Here is an 18,166-nt window from a genome sequence, read left to right as displayed (position 1 = left end):
GAGCCCTGGTCTAGACAGTCCTGCAGAGCAGGTAGGGAGGTAGGAGACAGACTAGAAAACTGATGAGAGGGTTTCAGGATAGAAGGTAGTTCATAGGGCTAAATGTGGCATCGAAGACCAAATACATGAAGACTCAACGAGGAAGATCCCCTCCACCAACTCACTAAGAAATAACTACATAGGAGACAAAATTTGTTTAAAAAACAACTTCACATTTTATTTGATGGAATATGGTCATTTGCTGAGTTGAAGGCATGGAGGAAAAGTGCTGTCCTGAAACAGACTTTGAACTAAAGACCCCATCCCATCCCCACATAATTGTACTTTTAATGACTAGCTCATCGATTTTTTTTTTTTTTGATATGGAATTTCACTCTGTCACCCAGACTGGAGTGCAGTGGTGTGATCTCAGCTTACTGCAACCTCTGCCTCCCAGGTTCAAGTGATTTTCATGCCTCAGTCTCCTGAGTAGCTGGGACTATAGGCACATGCCACCAGGCCCGGCTAATTATTTTTGTATTTTTAATGAGAGACAGTGTTTCACTGTGTTGGCCAGGCTGGTCTCGAACTTAGCTCATCATTTTGTTTGTTATTATTATTTACATATATTTTTGGAGATGGAGTCTTGCTCTGTCGCCCAGGCTGGAGTGCAGTGGCACAATCTCGGCTCACTGAAACCTCTGCCTCCCAGGTTCACGCCATTCTCCTGCCTCAGCCTCCCAAGTAGCTGGGACTACAGGTGCCCCCCCACGCCCGGCTTTTTTTTTTTTTTTTTGTATTTTTAGTAGAGACAGGGTTTCACCGTGTTAGCCAGGATGGTCTCAATCTCCTGACCTTGTGATCCGCCCGCCTTGGCCTTCCAAAGTGCTGGGATTAATAGGCGTGAGCCACCGTGCCTGGCCTTATTATTATTATTATTATTATTTTTTTTTTGAGACAGAGTCTCGCTCTGTCGCCCAGGCTGGAGTGTAGTAGCCGGATCTCAGCTCACTGCAAGCTCCGCCTCCCGGGTTTTTACGCCATTCTCCTGCCTCAGCCTCCCGAGTAGCCGGGACTACAGGCGCCCGCCACCTCGCCCGGCTAGTTTTTCGTATTTTTTAGTAGAGACGGGGTTTCACCGTGTTAGCCAGGATGGTCTCCAACTCCTGACCTCGTGATCCGCCCGTCTCGGCCTCCCAAAGTGCTGGGATTACAGGCTTGAGCCACCGCGCCCGGCCGGCCTTATTATTTTTTAGAGATGGGGTCTCCCTCTGTTGCCCAGGCTGGAGGGCAGTGGCATGATCATAGCTCACTGCAGCCTCCAATTCCTGAGCTCAAGCAATTCTCCCACCTTAGCCTCCAAAGTAGCTGGGACTAGAGGCCCAGCTATTTTTAAAAATTTTTTGTAGAGATGGGGTCTCACTATGTTGTTTAGAGTGGTCTCAAACTCCTGGCCTCAGTAGACTCTCCTGCCTCGGCCTCCGAAAGCACTGGGATTATTGGCATGAGCCACCATGCCCCGGCCCTAGCTCATCTTTTTGTACTGACACTGCATTCATCAGACCTAAAAAGCTAAAAGTTACATTTGTAACTTTAAAATTCTGCAGGTAACACCTATAATCCCAGCATTTTGGGAGGCCGAGGTAGGCAGATCACGAGGTCAGGAGTTTGAGACCAGCCTGGCCAGCACAGTGAAATCCTGTCTGTACTAAAAAAATAAAAAAATTAGCTGGGCATGGTGGCACGCACCTGTAATCCCAGCTACTCGAGAGGCTGAGGCAGGAGAATTGCTTGAACCTGGGAGGCGGAGGTTGCAGTGAGCTGAGATTGTGCTATTGCACTCTAGCCTGGGTGACAGAGTGAGACTCTATCTCCAAAAAAATAAAATAAAATAAAAAAATCTGCAGAAAAGGCCTATATGGGCAAAGTATAAGATTATTACTAAACTGGTATAGTATACACTTAAAATTACATATTCACAAAAAGAGGTTAGAGAAAGAGAAATTTAAATGCACTGACATTTTTATTTCTTGCAACCTGAGTTAAATTCAGGTTTCCTTTCCTACAGAATGCAAAAAAGACATCCACAAGGCAACTCCACTTCTAAGTTACAAATTACTAGATGTTAGAAAACTTTCTCGAAGGAGAGTGAATTTTTTTTTTGAGACAGTCTTGCTCTGTTGCCTCGGCTTACTGCAAGCTCCGCCTCCCTGGTTTACGCCATTCTCCTGCCTCAGTCTCCCGAGTAGCTGGGACTATAAGCACCAGCCACCACGCCTGGCTAATTTTTTGTATTTTTAGTAGAGACGGGGTTTCACCATGTTAGCCAGGATAGTCTTGATCTCCTGACCTTGTGATCCGCCAGCCTTGGCCTTCCAAAGTGCTGGGATTACAGGCGTGAGCCACCGCGCCCGGCCAGAGAGTGCACTATTTTTTAAGTTAGTAGCACACCTAACATATAACTCACCTTAAGTTAGAAAAGCCATTTTTTTAAGGCACAGTTTGTTTCCAGCTCAACTGTGGAAATCGAAATCTGTCTGCAGTACCAAATCTCATCCCACAGTCAGCCCAGCCCTGGCACCTTTGCTTGTTTCCATGAAATGTGTCTAATCTAGAGGGTAGCATTTTTTTGTTGACCCCAATCATCATGTGAAAAGATACTGGAGACATGTTAGGTCGTCCTTCATTCTGGAGCCACATTAGGTCTTCCTTCATTCTCTGTGAAAATGCAAGCAACTCATTTATAAAGTAGCATCAGCAACCAGGCCTTCCTGGGCATGTGAGTGGGGAAGAAGTGGCAGAAAGGACCAGCTGGCTGTCCTGTAGCTTAAGGACAGTCCCTCAGCACAGGACATAGAACAAGAGGGTCTGAACAAGAACAGGACAAAACAAGGCCCTCCAATATGTCAGAGGAAGACAAATTTCCAGAAAAGGCAACTCTCCTTCCATATACTTGGGGTAAAAAAAAAAAAAAAAAACAGAGAAGGGCGGGTAACTGGCTTCATCAGTCCAGCAAAAGACAGGGAAGGGGCATAAAATAAGATGTTACTGTGCTTCAAGTCAGTTGAATCACTAAACTCATTATGCAAGTAGAAGGCTGCCCAGAATGTCTGGCAGTGGCCTTCACATGTATTTATTTTAAATAATTAGCTTAGGTCTGAGGTATAATGACTAATCTCCACGAGTCTATGCCTGATGGTGATCAACAGTTATGACATACATGGAAGGTGTTAGAGGAAAGAACCGGAAACAATTACAGTAAGTTGAACTGTGCATAAAAGCTGCTCTGCATCCCGGGTTCATACTTTTAAGCAGCATTTTTGCTGAAAGCCTCATGAAGTAGTTTTGTTTGGGTTGAGTGTTATGTTTAAAATTTCCCTTTTACCAGTTAGAATAATAATGCCGAGCTCATCTAATAAACAAATGTCTAGTTTGATAAGCTTTAATCAGGCCCTCACACCCTGGGATGGTCATTAATGACATGGATCAGAATCCCTGAGGTGGCTGGAATCTAACCAGTGTGTAGCACAGAAAGCTCTGCTTGCCTATGGAGGCTGTGGATATTTTTAGGAAGGTCATGCATTATGGGATGGGAATTTTTATAAACAGAGTGCTACATAAAAACTAATGCACTGTGGCAGCACTTACAGAGGTTTGCTTTGCTTTGAGACACCACTGTTTATAGGCTGCAGACTGTAAAGGGAAGTACTGGGAAATGGCAAAGGTCACATGGGCCAGTGCCATGTTTTAAGGTCAAAGGCACTGTTATTTTAAGTGACCTATCTCATTATTAAAATCAATCACTTTCACCATCTTCAAAATATTTTGTTTTTTAAAAAGGCAAGGGCCTTGTGGCTCCAACTATTTTGTTGGATATACCAGCATAAATAAATCAGTTTTAACTGACACTTCTAAATGATTTCTTTTGTAAAATGAAAGGAGAAAACTAGCCGAGCCAGTTAAAATAGTATCTGGGCATTTTTCCCCCCTTAGCTAAATTTTTCTATACAAAGTCAGCATCACTTGTAGAATTCCAGTCCTAAAACTGGGTGGCAGAGAAATAAGTGATGATTCGTTACCTTGCAAAAAGTGCAGAAGAGTTGGGGGGAATGCTAGTCAGGTCAGGAGACCCCAGGTTCCAAATAAACATTTTGCCCTCCTGAGGCCTGCCTAATGGTGATTCCCAGAGGGGTGGAGGAAGACCATTGCGCAGCCACATCTGTGTAATACTCCATTCCCACAAACTCTATTGGGCACTCTGTCAGTCAGCCTGGCAGCCTCGAGCCAGTGTAAGACCTGTTCCCAGTCACAGATGGAGAGTTCCAGATGAGAGCATGTGGGGAAGAGGGGCTCACCCAATTCCCTGCACATTTCCAGGAGTCACAGTGAGCAGTGCTGGTGTGAAGCCCACCTACTAAAATACATGCCAAGGATGGGGGGCTGGAGGGAAGCGGGGACATCAGAAAACAAAAGAGCAACATGGCACACTCCATTTCCCATTCTAACACTGATCCTTTCCCAGAGGATGAATCGCAGATAATGTGTTCAGTGTGTGAGGAGGTGTGTGTGTGTGAATGTGTGTGTGTGTGAATGATGACTCCTAAACAAAGGTGTGGCAAGGACCCTCCTCCACCAAACGACTGGCTCACACACCCCCTTAACGCTCTGACTCACGGGAAGGCTTGGGAATGAGAAATAGAGGCTCGTGGCTGCAAGACTGAAATTCTGTCCACATCTTTCCACATGCTCACTAAAGTGAGAAATGCAACTCTTCTTATTCCAGCATGGTAAGCAAATGCCCAAGATATGCAGGGCCAGGCTACTATGCTCAGACAAAAACTCTAATAAGCATTTTTCTGGAAGAACTAGGTGAGGTGTTAACCCTAGGGAAATGGAGGACAAACACTTCCTTATAATGGCAAAAACGTCTTAAGACCTACTCTATTATATCATTTGCAAACACACATTAATTTACATACTAAAATAGTAAATGAAATTTCTTGGAAGTTCAAAAAAAGCTCTTTCAAATCTTTTCATCACAATAGAGTAGAAATCCATCTGTCTTCAGAGTTGTCGAACTTTTCTTTCTGTGCTTTTTATGTTGACATCTAACTTGTCCACTTTGGTTGTCAGCCGGTCAAGAATGTCATCTTGCTCCTCAATTTCCGTCTGCATCCCCAGGGCTATGTCCTTCAGACGGCCCAGTCCCATGGAGAGCTCATCTGTGGGAGGAGGAAATGACATGTAGGCATGAGCAAACACAGTCGCGGCACCTGCAGATGCTTCCTGATGGTGTGGCTAAGGGGGAGAGACAGGCTGAGGGATCTGTGTTGCCTGGTGGGGTTGCACCCACTGCAGAGATGAGTCTTGACTTAACTGATTCTGTCATGGTGAAGAGTAAAGCCTCTTTCCCAGGTTTGTGACGATGTGTGTGTGTGTGTGTGTGTGTGTCTTTGTGCACGCGGGGGGTAGGGAGATATGCCCAAGGCTGCTTTCTGCCTTTTTACTAAGAACAGCAGCCAGGAAAGAGCCAGAGGGGAGGGAGAAGAGGTAGTGCTGTGTAAGCCTTCTTACTTGCAAGATTAAATACAAAACACTAAGAGAAAAAGGATCAGGATACACAAATGCTTAGCACTGGTACCACAAATCTAAGCAAAATCGTTTTTTTTTTGAGACAGAGTCTTGCTCTATTGCCCAGGCTAGAGTGTAGTGCCATGATCTTGGCTCACTGCAACCTCCGCCTCCCGGGTTAAGCGATTCTTCTGCTTCAGCCTCCCAAGTAGCTGGAACTACAGGCGTGTGCCACCACACCCGGCTAATTTCTTTTGTATTTTTAGTAGAGATGGGGTTTCACCATATTGGCCAGGCTGGTCTCGAACTCCTTACCTTGTGATCTGTCCACCTTGGCCTCCCAAAGTGCTAGGATTACAGGCATGAGCCACTGTACCTGGCCAAAATCAGTTTTTTTAAAAAGGCACTCTTGGCCGGGCACAGTGGCTCACACCTTTGTGAGTGATCCTGTACTCACAAAGTGTGGGATTACAAAGTGTAGTGTAATCCCAGCACTTTGAGAGGCCGAGGCAGGTGGATCGTGTGAGGTTGGGAGTTTGAGGCCAGCCTGGCCAACATGGTGAAACCCTGTCTCTACTAAAAAATACAAAAATTAGCCGGATGTGGTGGTGCATGCTTGTATTCCCTGCTACTTGGGAGGCTGAGGCAGAATCACTTGAACCTGAGAGGAGGAGGTTGCAGTAAGCTGAGATCAATGCACTGCACTCTAACCTGGGCAATAGAGCAAGACTCCATCTCAAAAAATAAAATAAAAAGACAGGCTGAGTGTGGTGGCTTATGCCGGTAATCCCAGCACTTTGGGAGGCCAAGGTGGGTGGATCACTTGAGGTCAGGAGATCGAGACCATCCTAGCTAACATGGTGAAACCCCGTCTCTACTAAAAATACAAAAATTAGCCAGGCGTGGTAGCACGCACCTGTAATCCCAGCTACTTGGGAGGCTGAGGCATGAGAATCGCTTGAACCCAGGAGGCAGAGGCTGCAGTAAGCTGAGATCGCGCCACTGCACTCCAGCCTGGGTGACAGAGTAAAACTCTCAGAAAGAAATTAAAATAAATAAAAAATTAATAAATAAATAAAAAGATTGTCTTCAGGTCAGGCACAGTGGCTCATGCTTGTAATCCCAGCACTCTGGGAGGCCAAGGTGGGAGGATCACTTGAGCCCAGGAGTTGCGAGACTAGCCTGGGCAACAAAGTGAGACTCCATCTCTAAACAAAAAAGAAAAGAAAAGAAAGAGAAAAACAGTATAATTTAAAAATTTTAAAAAAAGATAGTATTCAGCTCTTTGCTTCTTAAGCTTACTGAAACTCGTGGGCCTCGTGCTCCATGGACAGTAGAATCTGTGGTTGCCTCAGGCCTCAGGAGGAAGCTCACTGGCAGCCAGGGCAGCAAAGGATAAGCAAACAGAGAGCCTGAGATAAAATATGTGATAATGTAAAGTCACCAGGCCAGGGCACTGGAGTCCAGAGAGCTTGCCTGAGTTCCTGAAATAGCAGGGAGCATGTGTTAAGATGGGAAGAGTGTGAACAAAGGCAACATCCCCTGCCCCACCAGAGTGGCCTGGCCTGAACTGTGTGAGCAGGGCCGGAGGGCTGAGCTCTGAACCAGCCACCCGCCCTTCTGCCAGGGCCCACCTCCTACTCTAGACTGCGTCCTGCCGGGACCTGCCCAGCTGCAAGTCCACAGTGCCAACTGTGCACCCTCAGCACCCCTACTGGTGGGCAGTACTCAGCGCTTCTTCCTGCCTCTCTGAATTCAGTATCTTTCCTCAGAGTCACTTCTCCCACTTCCTGCCAGCAGGCACCAACCATACCAGTAGCCCTAACCACTCCCTTTCTCCTGGTGAAGGACAAAGGGCTTTCACGCCTCTCTGGGTTTCTCTGGAGTGGTTAGATCTGGGCAGACACACCTTCTGCCTTAGAGGTCTTTGGCTCTGGAGGACAGAGTTCGGGCATAGAAGGAGGTGGCAGCGGTCTGGGGCTTCCCAGAAAGCAAGCAGGAGCAAACGTGTGCACAGACACTCCATGTGCATCTTCATGGGTTTCAGTTTTGCCTCCCACTAGATACCTTTACAGCAGGGGAGGATTTTATTATTTGTCCTCTCCACTTTGCCAGCTCCTAACAGGGGCTGGGAGACTGAGAGGGTGACCCAGGTCACCACGGGGGAGATTTCTGTTCATGGAGTAGTGGTAAGAGGAGGCAGCAAATCTGAGACACTACTTAGAATAAACTCACAGAACTGCCCACAGGCCAACACCTACTTGAACTTCAAGTAACTGACTTTTCCATTAAAAAAATAATCACTGGCTGGGCACGGTGGCTCACGCCTGTAATCCCAGCACTTTGGGAGGCCAAGGTAGGCGGGAGTTTGAGACCAGCCTGACCAACAAGGAGAAACCTCATCTCTACTAAAAACACAAAATTAGCCGGGCATGGTGGTGCATGCCTGTAATCCCAGCTACTCGGGAGGCTGAGGCAGGAGAATCGCTTGAACTCAGGAGGCTGAGGTTGCGGTGAACGGAGATTGCACCACCGCACGGCAGCCTGGGCTACAAAAGTGAACTCCGTCTCAAAACAAAACATAACAAAACAAAACAAAACAAAACCACTAAGTGCTTGCCTGCTGGGCCCCAGGAACAAAGTAGTGACAAAATGGAAACTCTCCCATGCTGTCCTGGAATCTACATTCTGATTGGGAATACAGCAGGCAAACCAGCAGATACACAATCACAAACGGCCAGGGCAGCCCCCTGGAAACACAAGGGTCCCAAGAGACAGGGAGAGGAGACCACACTAATGCAAGACTGACAGAAAGAGAAGGAGTCAGCCTGCAGAGAGTTGGGGGAGCTCATCCAGGCAGATAGGGGCCACGAGGCAGAAAGAACTCACATCAGAAATCCCACACGAGCCTGCAGGTGATGAGAGCAGAAGGGACCAGGGCAGGCAAAGAGAGCCTGGACTGCACTGTGAGTGTGTGGGGTTCCATGAGAGAGTTCTGGAAGAATATACCCCTCATTTCTTCTTTTTTTTTTAGATGGAGTTTCACTCTTGTTGCCCAGGTTGGACTGCAATGGTGCTATCTTGGCTCACTGCAACCTATGCCTCTCGGGTTCAAGTGATTCTCCTGCCTCAGCCTCCCGAGTAGCTGGGACTACAGGCGCCAGCCACCACGCTCGGCTAATTTTTGTATTTTTAGTAGAGACAGGGTTTCACCATGTTGGTCAGGCTGGTCTTGAACTCCTGACCTCAGGTGATCCACCTGCCTTGGCCTCCCAAAGTGCTGGGATTACAGGCGTGATCCGCTGCGCCTGGCCCCCTGCACACCCTTCTGTTTTGAAACATCATGCTGGAGGCTGTGTGGCCAAAATGCCAATTGCAACACGAGCGCTAATTCCATCCCAGGCACTTTCTGGCTCAGGTAACCTTCCCACTGTTCTCAGAGGCAGCCCGTTTCACAAGGAGGAAAACAGGGCTCTGAGTGGCCAGGTGGGAAGGGAAGGATGGAGTAAGCGGTCATGTCCAGGCTCCACTTTATCACCTCTCAGGGACTCCTGGGTCCCTGGGTGCTGTTCATGAAAGTGAGAGGTGGGGAGGGCTCGGTTGGGCTGGAAGTAGGAAATGGTGAGAAGTGGAGAGACTCCAGAGACAGTGAGGTGGCAAGATGGACCCAGCTTAGTGTGGGATGCGATGTGTGGGGAGGGAGCTGAAGCTGGAGGGTCCTCACGTAGGGGCTATGCTTGGCGTGAGCTGCCTGAAGGAACAGTGGCTTACAGAAGCTGGTGTGGCGCTCAGTCTTACCTAGGTTGCTGTCGATCTTCTGGTGATAGGCTCGAAGGTGTGGGTTCTTTGGGTAAGCATCGGTACTCACGGCAGAACCAGCCCCTCTGGGGACAGGGTCTAAGTTTAGAAGGAAACACCAGGAGAGTGGTTAATTGACATTGTTCAAATGCTGCTTCACACACCCAAAACAATTTCATCTGGAAAATGGGTGGAAGGAATGAAAGGTTGGTTCTGAGGCTATCCAGAGGGATGAGGGAGGAGCACAGTGCAGGCTCATGGGCCAGGAGAGATGCTTCCACAGGGTAGGGGATAGTTCCCACTTTCCCTCAGTCCTTGGGAGATGAAAGACCCTCAAACTAAGGGTCACCTACTCAGACCCTGGTGCATAAGCTCAGGAAAGACACGAGTCACACAAGTGACAATACACAGTGGAACTGCAATAATGCAAAACTACACAGTCTGTGGACAAAGTCTAAAAATACACATTGTTACATTACATAAATGGAATTATGGGTAATTTTGTTTCTTTCCGAAATTTATCTCTACGCTATATTTTCACTTGAAACAAATAAGCAAAAAAAAAAAAAAAAAAGAAATGTTAAATAATGCACATTTGCCACAAGAAATCTTCCTTGAACCCTAGTTTCTTCTTTTTTAAAATTATCTTTCTTGGCTTGAATGAACTTCAGTTTCTAAATGCACACAGAAAAGCCCTGTCATCCCAGTTTATCTCCTTTAGGGAAACATCACTTTCTAGACTTAGCATATTTCCTCCAGCACCAACCAACTGAAACCATTCTGCAAACTGTGCCGATTTTTTTTTTCAGTCTTTTAATATATACGACACAAATGGAAACTCCTTAATTCCTTAAAATTGTGTCTTGGGTGCAGTGTCTTGTGCCACTTCTCCAGGGTGTGATGAGGCCGATTTTCCCCACCCTTGCCTTTCAATTTACACTCACTTCCTCCACTTGCCTTTCCAGACTGAACTGTGCTGATGATGTCAGTCTCTCCTGCTCCCCGCTCTTCCTCCATCTGGTCTCCCCACCTGCATCGACCACAACCATGGTGGGTTCCAGAGCTTCCATGGTGTATCGTTTTCTTGAAGGCAGCACAGTTTTAAGCCTTTGGTTTCTAGCACCAATTTCAATGTACCCTGGCTGTTGGGGGGCCTATGGAGGAGGCCCCAGGAGCCCTAAATTCCTTTCCAGATAAGGGATATTTCTGGGCCTATCACTTGATAGAAGTGGAATGATTTGACCAACACTCACTGTCTTGCACACCTTGTCCATGTGGCTGCTGCTCCTCCTGCTTGGGCTGGAGGCTGTATTAGCCCCTCACTGATGCTGTGACAAATGACCACAAACTTGTCTTACGGTTCTGGAGGTCAGAAGTCCAACATGGGTCTCACTGGGCTGAGTCGGGGTGTCCTCAGGGTTGCACTCCTTCTGGAGCTCTTGGGAAGAATCTAATTCCGCACCTTTTGCAGTTTTTAGAGTTCACTTGTGTGCCTTGGCAGGTGAGTCCCTTTCTCCATCTTCAAGGCCAGCAACATCTTCAGATCTCTGACTCTGCCACTCTCTCTTCTGCTTCTCTTTCCACTTAAAAGGGACCTTTGTGATGACACTGGACCCAACTGGACAACCCAGGATAATCTCCCCATCTTGCTGATTAGCAATTGTAACTCCATCTGCAACTGTAATTCCGCCTTTGCCATATAACCTAACAGACTCACGGGGTCTGGGGATTAGGATGTGGACAGCTATTTACCAAGGGGTTTTTCTGCAGTTGCCTTTTTACTGCTGGAACAACTGAGAGTGACATAGGCAGGAACCCATGATGGGCAGGCTTATTGTCTTTTTTGAGACAGAGTTTCACTCTTGTTGCCCAGGCTATAGTGCAGTGGCATGATCTCAGCTCACTGCAACCTCTGTCTCCCAGGTACAAGTGATTCTCCTGTCTCAGCCTCCCAGATAGCTTGGATTAGAGGCATATGCTACCACACTTGGCTAATTTTTTTGTGTTTAGTAGAGACGGGGTTTCACCATGTTAGTCAGGCTGGTCGCAAACTCCTGACCTCAGGTGATTCACCTGGCTTGGCCTCCCAAAGTGCTGGGATTACAGGCGTGTGTTATTGCACCAGGCTAGGCAGGCTCATTTTCAATGGAACGCAGGCCTTCACTTCCTTATTCTCCTCTCCATGGAGGCAGGGAGGAGGGAGGAGCCCTACCATAAGGCACACCCCCAGTTCCCCAAGAGCATGCCAGGTCCCTAAGGCCCTTTGGCTAGCATGGGTGATGCTGGCAGCTGGGGCCCCTGCCCACCTCCCCCGAGAGGTTGCTACTGCCCCCTAAGGACCAATGCCAAACCCAGAGGTCTCCCTGCTAGAATTCAAATAGGGCTGTGCACACAGGTATCCACTTACCTGTATCATCCAGCTTTCTAAGGTTTGGGTGGCTGGCCTGGTACTTTGCTTCCTGTTCTTTACTTGTACTTATGGCTTCTTTCAATCTTTGGATAAAAGTTTACAAAAAAGGACAGTATTAAAAAGGAAAAATCCCTATGACAATGTTATCAGTATTTTCACATAATGCCTGTATGCCAAAAATCAAATGCTTCTTCTGTACCAAACTCCTTCTGACCAAAGTAGGGATTTCAACAGCTTCTCCTAGGAGCACAGCTGGCCAAGCAATAAGCCTACAAAGACCCCTGCCTCAGAAGTGTGGCAGCTAAGCCAGGTGTGGTGACTCATGCCTGTAATCCCAGCATTTTGAGAAACTGAGGTGGGAGAATTGCCTGAGCCCACGAGTGTGAGATCTGGGCAACATAATGAGACCTTGTCTTTACCAAGAAAAAAAAAAAAAGCAGTGTAGCATCGAGTTAGGTGGCCCTCTCTCAGGGAAACCAGGATTCCTAGGACCAGGCAGATGGAAAGCACATGGAACAACCAAATGGGTACTTTAGACCACAGTTAGCAAACAATGACCTGCCACCACATCTGGCTCACCTCCTGTTTTTGTATTGTTTCCTCGTTCTTTTTTTTTTTGAGATGGAGTCTTGCTTTGTCACCCAGGCTGGAGTGCAGTGGCGTAATCTCGGCTCACTGCAACCTCTGCCTCTCGGGTTCAAGTGATTCTCCTGCCTTAGTCTCCTGAGTAGCTGGGATATTACAGTTACAGGCACGTACCACCACACCCAGCTAATTTCTGTATTTTCAGTAGAGACGGGGTTTCACCATGTTGGCCAGGCTGGTCTTGAACTCCTGATCTCAAGTGACCCACCCACCTCGGCCTCCCAAAGTGTTGGGATTACAGGCCTGAGCCACTGCGCCCGGCCCCAAGTTATTTTTATTGTGGTAAAATACACATAACAAAATTTCATGAGCAAAGAATGGCCTTAGAGATGACCATCTGCACCTCAGATGACAAACTTAGAACCTCAAAAGTTTCATTGTTCTCATTAGTGCACTTACATTACCAAAATACTATATTCAACTATTACTGTTTTTGTTGTTGTTGTTTGAGATAGGGTCTCTCTCTCTCACCAAGTTTGGAGTACAATGGCGCAAACACTGAAGTCTCTAACTCCTAAGCTCCTGATTCTCCCACCTCAGCCTCCCGGGTAGCTGAGAACACAGGCACTCACCACCCTGCTTTATTCTTGAGACAGAGTCTCACTCTGTCACCTAGGCTGGAGTGCAATGGCACAGTCTCAGCTCACTGCAGCCTCTGTCTCCTCGGGGTTCAAGTGATTCTCCTGCTCAGGGGTCCCCGAAAGTAGCTGGGATTACAGGCCCCTCACCTCACCACGCCTGGCTATTTTTTGTATTTTTTTTTTTTTTTTTGAGACGGAGTCTTGCTCTGTCACCTGTGCTGAGTGCAGGGTCGGATCTCAGCTCACTGCAAGCTCCTCCTCCTCGGTTCACGCATTCTCCTGCCTCAGCCTCCCCGAGTAGCTGGGACTACAGGCACCCCGCCACTACCGCTAGTTTTTGTATTTTTTAGTAGAGACGGGGTTTCACCAGATAGCTGTGATGGTCTCATCTCCCACCTCGCGGATCCTCCGCCCGCCTCCCAAAGTGCTGGGATTACAGGTTGTTTCTCACCGCCTATTTTTGTATTTTAGTAGAGATATGTTTCACTCCCATGTTGGCCAGGCTGGTCACGAGCCTCAGGTGATCCGCCTGCCTCAGCCTCCCTAAGTTCTGGGGTTACAGGCATAAGCCACTGTGCCTGGCCAATATTTTAATTTATTTTTATTTTTATTTTTGAGACAGTCTTGCTCTGTTGCCCAGGCTGGAGTGCAGTGGTGTGATCTCGACTCACTGCAACCTCCACCTCCCGGGTTCAAGCTATTCTTCTGCCTCAGCCTCCTGAGTAGCTGGGATTACAGATGCCTGCTCAAGCGATTCTCCGGCCTCAGCTTCCAAAAGTGCCAGGATTACAGGCATGAGGCATGAGCCACTGTGTCCAGCCTATTACCTTATTTTTTCTGTTTTGAGACGGAGTCTCGCTCTATAGCCCAGGCTGGAGTGCAGTGGCGCCATCTTGGCTCACTGCAAGCTCCGCCTCCCAGGTTCACACCATTCTCCTGCCTCAGCCTCCCAAGTAGCCGGGACTACAGGTGCCCGCCACCATGCCCGGCTAATAGTTTGTATTTTTAGGGGAGATGGGTTTCACTGTGTTAGCCAGGATGGTCTCGATCTCCTGACCTCGTGATTCGCCTGCCTAAGCCTCCCAAAGTGCTGGGATTACAGGCGTGAGCCACTGTGCCCGGCCACTGTTTTTATATTTTAAATTTTGTCACTAAAAAGTGGTGAAAATACGTTTTTTTCTCATCACATAAGTCCCTGTATCTTTGATTTTGCTCCGTGGCCTAGTTTGCTGACTCTGGCTGTAGACAGGGACAGCTCTTGCAACTCAAAGTCATTTAGACTAGGCCTGATGCCCTGCTGATCCCCGACATTCTGCTGAGCCCCCTAAGGTGTGGCAGGTGCCTCCAGCTGGGAGCTGTGCCTCCTCAACAGCCTGCTCTTCTCTATCTCAACAGCAGCCTGACTACTTTGCCAGCCAATCTGGGAACCAGGGTTACTCGCAATTTTTGCCCTCCTCCTACACAGTGCTACTCCCAGCAATCCAGGCAAAACAAATGCCCTCTTGATGTCCCACACCCTAGGTAGCCCAGAAACCCAGTCTCTCCTTCTGTCTTGCCTTTTTTTTTTTTTTTTGAGATGGAGTCTTGCTCTGTCGCCCAGGCTGGAGTGCAGTGGTGCAATCTTGGCTCACTGCAAGCTCCACCTCCCGGGTTCATGCCATTCTCCTGCCTCAGCCTCCCAAGTAGCTGGGACTACAGGCACCCGCCACCACGCCCGGCTAATTTTTTGTATCTTTAGTAGAGATGGGGTTTCACGGTATTAGCCAGGATGGTCTTGATTTCCTGACCTCGTGATCTGCCCACCTCGGTCTCCCAAAGTGCTGGGATTACAGGTTTGAGCCACCACGCCCGGCCTGCCTTGCCTTTCTTTACCTTTAACAAGGATTATGGCAATGCCTCTCAATTCAATCCCCTCCCTTCCAATCCTTACTCTCCATGGGTGCTGGGCATCCTTCTAAAGCAATACTGGCAAGCACCTCTTCAGTTAAAGTCTTTAATGACTCCCAACTTGCAAGAGCAAATTCAGACTCCTGCAAACTAAGGATTTTGCAGGTCCAGGGCTCCAGTTATGGGTAGAATGCAGCAGAGCCTCATGAATGGAAGGGTTTAACACTCCAGGATTTCACCCCATGGAAGCTGTGACTGAAAGTCTAGAACACAGAACTGGTTCCTCTAAGCACCACGGTGGGCTGTGCATTGCCAGGCTGGGAGTAGGAGGAGATGCTTGGCTTCTGAGTCTGCCTGGCCACCTCTCAGCCTGCACATCTCAATGCTGGCTTTATTCTTTCCAAGTGCCATCACATACCTACTGGTAATACATAAATGAGGAAAACATGGTTTCTTTGTGAAAAAAGACTCCCCCACAAAAAAACCAATTTCTTTTTTTTTCTTTTTTGAGATGGAGTCTTGCTCCGTCTCCCAGGCTGGAGTACAGTGATACGATCTCAGCTCACCACAACCTCCACCTCCCGGGTTTAAGCAATTCTCCTGCCTCAGCCTCCTGAGCAGCTGGGATTATAGGTGAGTGCCACTACGCCCGGCTAATTTTGTTTTTTAGATGGAGTTTCGCTCTTGTTGCCCAGGCTGGAGTACAATGGTGCAATCTCGGCTCACTGCAACCTGTCTCCCAAGTTCAAGCAATTCTCCTGCCTCAGCCTCCCAAGTAGCTGATATTACAGGCATGTGCCACCTTGCTTGGCTCATTTTGTATTTTTAGTAGAGACAGGGTTTCTCCATGTTGGTCAGGCTGGTCTCGAACTCCCAACCTCAGGGGAGTCACCCTCCTTGGCCTCCCAAAGTGCTGGGATTACAGGTGTGAGTCACTGCACCAGGCCTGATTTTTGTATTTTTAGTAGAGACAGGGTTTCACCATGTTGGCCAGGCTGGTCTCAATTGCCTGATTTGTGATCCACCCACCTCAACCTCCCAAAGTGCCGGGATTATAGGTGTTAGCCACCGTGCCAGGCCAAGAAAGCCAATTTCTAGGGAGAGTGAGAGAAGTGATAAGTAGGTTTAAGAGAGGGTGATTCCTGGTCAGAAACCAAGTCTTCAGTAAGTTAGAGAATTTCAAATTAGGGGTACATCTGGGACAGGAACACATGAGCTGTAAGTGGAAATGAGAACAAGCAGCTTGGAAAGCTGTCAGCAAGGACAAACAGGGCTTCCCAAGAGATGAAATTTCAGAGAAGGCCGAAGGGTTTGCGTGATAATGATGTACGCAGGAAATGCATGGCTGAATAGAAGTTTGATTAGGAGAAACTCATTTTAAAAGTTTTTGAGGCTGAGGCAGGCAAATCAAGAGGTTAGGAGATTGAGACCCTCCTGGCTAACATGGTGAAACCCGGTCTCTATTAAAAATACAAAAAAAATGTAGCCAGGCATGGTGGCGGGCGCCTGTAGTCCCAGCTACTCAGGAGGCTGAGGCAGGAGAATAACGTGAACCCGGGAGGCGGAGCTTGCAGTAAGCTGAGATGGTGCCACTGCACTCCTGGGTGACAGAATGAGACTCTGTCTCAAAAAAAAAAAAAAAAGCTTTTAAGTGGGCCAGGCACGGTGGCTCATGCCTGCAATGCAAGCACTTTGGGAAGCTGAGGTGGGAGAATCAGTTGAGCCCAGGAGGTCGAGATCAACCTGGGAGACATAGTGAGACCTTGTTTCTACAAAATATACGAAAATTAGCCGTACTTGGTGACCCACGCCTGTAGTCCCAGCTACTTGGGAGGCAGAGGTGGGAGGGTTGCTGGAGCCTGGGACGTGGAGGAGACAGTGAGCAGATTGCACCACTGCACTCCAGCCTGGGTGACAGAGACCCTGTCTCAAAAGAAAAAAAAGAAAAAAAAGATTTTAAGTGACAGTATTCCTGCATTTATGGATTAAAGGTTTTGATAGGATCACAGAAATTTTACTCACAATTTACTGCATTTTTTTTTTTCTTTTTTGAGATGGAGTCTCCCTGTCGCCCAGGCTGGAACGCAGTGGCGTGATCTCACTGCAACCTCCACCTCCCAGGTTCACGCCATTCTCCTGCCTCAGCCTCCCGAGCAGCTGGGACTACAGGCACCCACCACCACGCCCGGCTAATTTCTTGTATTTTTAGTAGAGACGGGGTTTCACTGTGTTAGCCAGGATGGTCTTGATCTCCTGACCTCATAATCCACCAACCTTGGCTTCCCAAAGTGCTGGGATTACAGGTGTGAGCCACCGCGCCCGGCCCCTTTTCGTTTTTTTTTTTTCGTTGTCCATGTAGATACGACTACAGGCGTGTATCACCATACCCAGCTTTAAAAAATTTTTATGTTTGTGGAGACAGGATCTTGCTATGTTGCCCAGGCTGGTCTTGAACTTCTGGCCCCAAGTGATCGTCCTGCCTCAGTTTTCTAAAATGTTGGGATAACAGGCGTGAGCCACCGTGCCTGGCCCTGCTGGGCCCTTGAAATGGCCAACAATTTCCTTCATACCGGCTTCCCCTGTGCTTTGTCTGCCATGTGTCTGCACCAACCCCCTCCTTCAACTGGTGGGTTCCTTCAAAACCTTCACCTTCTGCAAAAGGTCAGGTCCTTTGTGCAGCCTTCCTCTGTCCCCAGGGCCAACCTCCCTCTCCTCTGGGTCCCCACTGCATCCCTGTGGACTGTCTGCCTCCCCCGTATCTTCCAACAGACAGACTGCATTCCTGTAGCTTCTGCTCCCACAGAACTGCAGAGCATGGGTGAAAGTGTTGCTTGCGGCCGGGCGCGGTGGCTCACGCCTGTAATCCCAGCACTTTGGGAGGCTTAGGCAGGCAAATCACGAGGTCAGGAGATCGAGACCATCCTGGCTAACATGGTGAAACCCCATCTCTACTAAAAATACAAAAAAAAATAGCCGGGCATAGTGGCGGGCGCCTGTAGTCCCAGCTACTCGGGAGGCTGAGGCAGGAGAATGGCGTGAACCCAGGAGGCGGAGCTTGCAGTGAGCCGAGATCGTGCCACTGCACTCCAGCCTGGGCGACTGAGCAAGACGCCATCTCAAAAAAAAGAAGAAGAAAAAAAAAAGAAAGTTTTGCTTTCTTGAATTTACTAAGAGATGGTAAGAATGCTACAACTGATTAGGGCTAATCTAGGGGCACGCCAGGCAGGGTACATGACTTTGGGGACCTTGATAGGAACTCAGGAGCTTTAAGTGGAAATGAGAACAAGTGGCTTGG

The 18,166-nt window shown here is 48.2% G+C and overlaps 1 protein-coding gene across 1 annotated transcript in view; it reads right to left on the bottom strand.

Annotated features, from left to right (window-relative positions):
- Window positions 1-1,983: 1,983 nt before the first annotated feature.
- Window positions 1,984-18,166, bottom strand: part of SNAP29 (synaptosome associated protein 29) — a 33,149-nt gene continuing 16,966 nt past the window's right edge. Inside the window, exons 3-5 of the mRNA XM_003905264.5 lie at window positions 11,756-11,841; window positions 9,349-9,447; window positions 1,984-5,201 (exon numbers count right to left, since the gene is read on the bottom strand). Coding sequence (XP_003905313.2) covers window positions 5,044-5,201; window positions 9,349-9,447; window positions 11,756-11,841 — 343 coding nt within the window. The 3' untranslated portion in view covers window positions 1,984-5,043. The remainder of the gene's footprint in view (window positions 5,202-9,348; window positions 9,448-11,755; window positions 11,842-18,166) is intronic.

This window comes from Papio anubis, chromosome 16 (assembly GCF_008728515.1).
Source record: "Papio anubis isolate 15944 chromosome 16, Panubis1.0, whole genome shotgun sequence".
In the NCBI taxonomy this organism is placed as follows: Eukaryota; Metazoa; Chordata; class Mammalia; order Primates; family Cercopithecidae; genus Papio; species Papio anubis.
Note: the sequence above shows the minus strand (reverse complement) of the source record. Positions and strands in the feature narration are given on the sequence as shown.